Here is a 7114-nt window from a genome sequence, read left to right on the forward strand (position 1 = left end):
TGGTAAATGAATAATAATACACTCCGGACAGGATTTATGTAACATTTCTTTTAGTGAGCGGCTAAATCACTAAAGAAGTAATGATGACAAATTTAAAGTCTTATCTAATGGATTATATATGTTGTATGTATTGAATGTTTTTGAAATTAAGATTTCATAGAAAGTTTGAAGGCTCTGACATGGCAACAGTTAGTTTGCTTTAAACCTGGTATTAGTATGTGCATTACCAATTTAAGCTACTGTTCTTATATCCTAAGTTTTTTTTTACATTAACTCTTACCTTGAGGCATGAGACAGGTGATTAATCTGAAGCTTTTTAATGATTGTAGGAGTCCGAAGTTCGCAAACACACATACCAGACGATAGGAGCCGTGCCGGTCTCGGAGCTGGACATCTTCAGAGTGGAGAGGCTGTGGAAGCACAAGCACACGCGGGAGCGGTACGTCTACGGGCACCACTACCTGCGGCCGCACGAGACCTTCCACGAACCTACCAGGAAGTTAGTATCTTGCGTTTACTAGAGCTATAAGTAAATAAATAATATGTACAATGAAATTTTGTAAAAATTAGAACAGTATGTCTTCAATTCGCTTATGGGTGCTAAGAACATCATCGCCACCACACAGTGATGTCCTCGCTAAGATTCTGAGTGGAATAAAGCCAATGCCATTGTGTTAGCGAATTTTAGTAGCAACCTCAAAAAACTGTTCTGCTCACAGTAAACACAGTCGGTAGTCTGGCGCTCCGTTTACAACGGGATTTATGAACGGAACTTGGCGCCAGATTCTACCGAATCTGTGGAATCAGAGTTGATTACGTCAAAAAAATGGTAAAAAAAGTATTCTTAATTAATACCAAGATCAATTACTTGACTTTGTGATTATAAACGAAATTATAATTGGAATATAAATTTCATCAGGTTCTTCCACAACGAGGTAATGCGCGTTCCTTTGTACGAGGCGGTGCCGATAGAGCTCGTCATGTCGCAGTGCTGGGTTATGGATCTCAACACTTTTTGTAAGGTGAGGACAAAGAATTTATTCAAAAAAACTACTTCATATCGCTCTCAGGCAGGCCGCGTGTCTGTCCACAAAAGTAATATATTAAATAGGCATTCGACGACGTCTCGTGGTGTCCCACTTCTAAGGATTTACAGTGTGGGTCTGAGTGAGTGATTTTTTGATTTGATTTTGATTTGATTTGACTGTCCCGTGTACTCCAGAGCGACTTTTTTATTGCTTAGTTGAGTGGACGAACTCACAGCCCACCTGATGTTAAGTGGTTACTGGAGCTCATAGACATCTACGACGTAAATGCGCCACCCACCTTGAGATATAAGTTCTAAGGTCTCAAGTATAGTTACAAGGGCTTCCACTCTTCAAACCGAAATGCATTACCGCTTCACGGCAGAAATAGGCAGGGCGGTGGTACCTACCTGCTACCACCAGTGATAACCTAATCTTTTCAGGGTCGTCCGGTGGGCGCGTCGGAGTCGCATGTGTACATCTGCGAGCTGCGCGTGGACCGGTCGGCGCGGCTGTTCGCCAAGTCGCGGCCCAAGTACCCGCTCTGCACGAGACCCTACGCCTTCGCGCACTTCCCGCAGCGCCTCAAGATCTCTAGGACTTACGCTGTGAGTACTCATTTCGCCGTACACAACTGCGGTTTACCTACCCAAAATAAATTGATAGTCTGTGCAGAAAAGTAGGTGGTAATCTGTTACCAAGAATATTTTCAAATTGTCAAGACAAAGTTATAAAAAGTTCAAAACTGTAGTAAAACTAGGATGACGTCATTAACGCCAGGCTATCGTTTTGTGGGAAATCTGAAAGTTGATTTAAACATCCAATTTTCGTCGTGATAGTCATATGTTTGTTTACCCAGTAATTAAGTACAATTTGTCATATATAGATTAAGTAATTTTCGAAATCGTCATGAATTTAACTAGTAAACTATATTCCATGTGTTTAATATTTCATTGAGAAATATATGATAAGCTATATGGTACAAGAAAAAACATACGTCTCAAACTTAAAACTGCCTCCGTTTATTACATGTCGGTAAATTAAAAATCGAATATCGAATTCTATGACTCTCAAAACCCATAAAAATTCCATATCTAATTCTCAGCTCAGCAAAATACGTATACTCTTTTTATTGTTGTTTCATTTATAGTAATAATACAAAATAAATGTGTTTAGCCCCACGAAGTATCACCGGAGTATCTCAAAGGAAGGGGTTCAAAGTCTGCGATTGTGTCTACAGAAAAATCAAATAAAAATATTCCTAGTAAGGAAGTTAAGAAGAAATTACCAGCTATTACCTATACTGAAAACACTAAGGTGTGTACATTTTTATTTTATTTTGTCATTCTGAATTATTTTCATGATACTAATTGAGATTTTATGCACTTTTATTGTAACATAATTGGTTTGCCGAGTGCTGCTGTCGTATTTATAAGAACGTTAATTTAAAGCCTAAGAAATAATATAATTATATTTCATTTATAAAAGCATACATCTGTTAATTAAAGTGTAAACACTTTCATTAATTAAATTGTTCGTTAGAGTTAATTTTAGTTGTTTCTAAGATAGAGTTATCCTAGTGACATATTATCTGATAAAATTTTAAAAAATGAAAAGAAGTTCATAAATGTTGTTGCATGAATATTTAACAACAACCGAAACGTTCGTGTTGTAGCAGGCGGCCCCGAGCGGCGGCGCCAGGGTGGCGGCGGGCGCGGGCCGCGTGGCGGCGCAGAAGGAGCGCGTCAACGGCATCGCGCGGCGGCTGCTGCGACGCGGCGCGCCCCGCCCCGCGCTCGACGCGTCCTACCTGCTGGCGCCGCGCCGCGCCACGCGCCACGCCTCCTGACTACCCTGTCGTCGGTGTCCGCTCTGTCGCTAGCCATCCACATCACGACACCAGCCGCACGTGGACAGCAGACGGCGTCTGCATTACGCTTGTTCGAAACCAAACTGTGGGTTTTAGATTTTTTTACAACGGCAACACTCGTCGCGATTTGACAGTGCCGTGGGACTTTTTGGTGGGAACGCGAGGATTTAAGTTGTGTGATTTGTTTTATTTTGTCTATTTAGTTTTTATTCAGGTTTAAATGTGTAATAACGGTGGTTTATTAACTGTTTAATATCTGTGAAAGTGCACAAATGTGGGAAAATGAAACAAAGCCGCTGGACGTAACTTTTCGGGACTCCTCCAAAAAGTCCACTGAAAAATTCTCAGTAAATGACCACCATTTTACTGAGATTATATTTCATCCCAGTTGATGAATGTCGCAAATTAATCATCTTAATTTCATTTAACTCCATATTATCATTTTTCATAAAATTAAGAATATAAATTAAAATAAGACATGAACTTAAAGGTCTTAGTTACCAGGTCATAAAATTCCTTAAAAAAAATGACGCACGGCACCGGCACTGCAGTGGTAAAAAACTCAAAAACCCACAGATTGGTTTCGAACAACGCTAATGTTTCTTTACTTTATCGATAAACGGAAGAAAAAACTTCTCATTTTTGTGAAAAGTGATAGAATTATAATCGCTGCGTGATTGGAACTCGATTACTTTAGGTGCGTTTATGGCAAAAAATTAAATCGTATCCACTATGCTATTAATATACTGAATATAGTTATATACTTGCATATCTTTGCTTCGATTATGTTTTCAATATTACTTCTAATTTTGTGATTCAGTTAAAAATACATCCTTATAATATCAGCAAAGAGGACATATATTAAAATGTGCTCGAACTGTGTATGTGTATAACTAATATATGAACTGCAAATCATAGTTGTGCATTGTAAAAAAACCTGACGATTTTCTTCGTGTTATCGCGCGCTCTTTTCTATTGGATATTTATTGTGACAACAAAAAATGAATTTACGCCAAGCAATAAATTATAGTAAACTCACAACTTAACTAACGATTATATCTTGGATGATGAGGTTATGTACTGTATTTAGAACGAAAAGTATTTGTTAAATATAAGCATGTAAATAGTAGTAACAAAAATGTAAAACATTGCGTAGGTCAGATATGTAAAAATAGTAATTATAATTACGTAAATTTATCACGAAATTTCTCTGGTGTCTTATACATGCATTATATTGCCTTCTCTAATAATCCGCGTAGAATTTAGAATAATTTTTTTGTTTAATTCACTAGGGTTTCGGACTTTTTTTTAAAGCACTTTAAAACGATAAAAGCCTTATTATAATATTATTCTATAATATTTTCAGTACTTAAATCACTTTATTCATATAAAATTTTAAATTTATATTTGTATAGGGAATAAAGGTATTTTTCAGGTAGTTTTGAAGAAGAATGTAAATAATTAAAGTATTTTATACATCTTAAAGTGAATACATTCCGTCTATCGCGTTAGAAGTGTGTATAAAGATTCCACGTGTCATGTAATATGCCTTAAAAATATAAATTTAAATGAAATAAATAATGTGAGAGAGTGCGCGAATTCTGAGCTTCTGACAAAGGTACTGTGAAAGAATCTCTCCTCTATGTAAGCGAAAGTGTTTGAATGTCAATCGCGTTAACATTGCGTAATATTGATATCGTAAGGTTTAAGATTGTTTAGACTTAAAGTACCACAATATTCTGTTTAACGAACCGACTTCAAGTAAATAATAATGAAGAGGTTCTCTATTTGAAAAATTTTTTTTTTTTCGTGTGTGCGTAACATGTGGCCTGTTCTCGTAGTCTTATCTTTGATTGCCTTTTACAAATCTATTTAACATTCTCTATGGAATGAGCATTGTTTGCGTTTAAACTCCTTTGCTACTCTGCCGGTGCATGTTAGTAAAAATGTGCACAACAAACTTCTTATGACAAATTACGTACGGTACGTGATCATTAGGAGGAACTATTAATGTTACGCAGATTAACTGTATTTATATTGAAGACGTATTTTTGTAGTTTTGGGAATGGAAACTTAAATTCTCGTATTCAATTATTGTTATTGAATTTTAGTGCTTGTTTTGAGCAGACATAATCTCGATTCGTTTTTTTTTTTTTTTAAATGTAAGAAATCTAATATATGTCGTTTTAGTTTTAAAGCTGTATAGTTGCAGCGCAATTACACAGATCGAATGTACTGTAACATTTAAGCTGAATAAAATAAATAGTTATATTTTTACATAATTACGATTGTTGTAGTAAAATAATGTTAGGATAATGAAATTAGTTAACGACCACTGGTGCGAACTGATGTTGAATGTTGAAAACTTTTAATAGAGGTTAGAGATGGGAAACGTTGTTTGGAGGTTGCTAATTTAATGTTTTTTTGTACTCTGATTAAGTTTCGTAATTATACTTCGGTTGTATTAATACAGATGAATTAGTTTACACGCGTTTTTTTTTTAATTAATTCGTCTGGTCATTTTATAGCGCCTGCTGTGTGGTAGATCGCGGAAAGCTTTTTTTCAATGCTTTTTGTTCGTGCAGTATAATCTCTCTATTAATTTTTAAATTTACTTTTGTATATACATTTTTAGTGAGTAAGGTGATTGGTTGTTTAATTTATTTACCTTTTTTTTTATATTGCCTTGTAACGCGTTCTTTAGTGAACAGAATAATTTTGCAGCTTTTTTTTTAAATTGTGTGCGTTTTTTTTTGCCTTCACAGATATTTTTAGCTAGCCTTTATTATTGTGATGATCTAGAACAAAGTTGTTTTTTTTTTGTTTCTAATTTATTTGTATATTACTGTTAGTTTTACTGTCATTACTTGAAAACATTTTTAATAAACTTTTCAGTACATACATAATTAATTTTAGTACTTTATTTCTGTGCTCTTGTGTTTATTTTGTCATAATACTGCTGTGTTGGTCCCAAAACTAGTGCTAAGTATTTTTCGATTTGCCCTCGGATGTATCATTAATTTTAAAAGACTTTAAAAATAAAGGGAAAAAAAAACATGTTTAGTACAGAGCACCTAATAATGTAGTCGCTATAAAATAGTTTTACTAAATGTAATGAGAGTTCAGTATTAATATCGGATCTATATGTCATTACATGTTTACATTCATACAAATAGAAACACATTGCCTTGTAGATAACGAGAATACATTTACTAAATACAATATACATTAATCATGTTAAAAAAATATAATGAATTTATGTGGTGGCGTTATGTTAGTTAAACCCTTTTTCTAAATCGGTGTACTTAAATTAAGAAAAAAAAAGTACAGATTAGTTTTCTTTAAGTACGTACATATTTTATATTTTAATATTTACGGTTTAGTTGGCAACGCGACTCAGATATGCTTTTGCACGAGCACACAGATACGTAATAAGTACAATACGATTTTTCTTTTTTCTTTTCTGAGCATCGATTAACCATTTTGGGATCAAAACGTTGATGTGTTACTTTGAACATTCAGGATCGCAAAATTTTTCTTGTTATTTCTGCAGCGATGCAAACCATGAGTACGCAGTGATGATTTCGAAACTTCAAGCAATTATGTATTTTAATGTGGTTGTAATAGAGACCGAAATTGTACATCAACAATGAATTGTTTGTTGTAGTTTTAATAGATAATGTAAACGTTTACGGAGAGTCTCATGGTTTTTATCTCTGTAAGGATCTGTTTGGTTTGTACAAAGATGAGATACTTATTTGATATAATATGAGCAGCTTTACTATTTATATCTATGTTTTTTTTTAAATTAAGATGCCATCTGTTGTAAACTCATGTTTTATGTAATAATAAATAAAGAAAAAGCATTTAATGTCTTTTGTCTATCGAAATTCATCTACTGAAGTTTTAATCTCTTTCAGGGTTGGAAACTAATTGTATAGGAGTGCTTTGATTAGCACAAAGGGTAATAATCTAGATTATTCTAGATAGTATCAGTTCTGGTATTATTTTGTTGTTTTAATTCCCATACATATTTGTACCGGATTGTGTTGTGTCAGCCTAATATGGCACCAGCCCGTATCTTTCTTGTGTCGTAAAAGTCAAATGGAGCATCTATCGGAGTAGATCTTCTCAGTGGGTCGCGTTTCCGATCCGGTATTAGATTCTGCGTAGCACTGCTCTTGCTAGGGCCAGTGTTGCAACACTTCCGGCTTGAGCC

The 7114-nt window shown here is 34.8% G+C and overlaps 1 protein-coding gene across 7 annotated transcripts in view; it reads left to right on the plus strand.

The window, feature by feature from the left end:
• The window catches only part of ash1 (histone-lysine N-methyltransferase ash1), a 58405-nt gene extending 51616 nt beyond the window's left edge, over nt 1-6789 (plus strand). For 6 of the 7 annotated variants that reach the window (XM_089736523.1, XM_089736522.1, XM_089736526.1 and 3 more), the window contains 5 exons: nt 330-499; nt 920-1022; nt 1469-1633; nt 2202-2342; nt 2701-6789. In XM_089736523.1, coding sequence (XP_089592649.1) covers nt 330-499; nt 920-1022; nt 1469-1633; nt 2202-2342; nt 2701-2874 — 753 coding nt within the window. In that variant the 3' untranslated portion in view covers nt 2875-6789. The remainder of the gene's footprint in view (nt 1-329; nt 500-919; nt 1023-1468; nt 1634-2201; nt 2343-2700) is intronic. The other variant, XM_089736525.1, reaches the window with a different exon arrangement.
• The last annotated feature ends 325 nt before the right edge of the window (nt 6790-7114 follow it).

Source organism: Bombyx mandarina, chromosome 21 (assembly GCF_030267445.1).
Source record: "Bombyx mandarina strain Sakado chromosome 21, ASM3026744v2".
NCBI classification, from domain to species: Eukaryota; Metazoa; Arthropoda; class Insecta; order Lepidoptera; family Bombycidae; genus Bombyx; species Bombyx mandarina.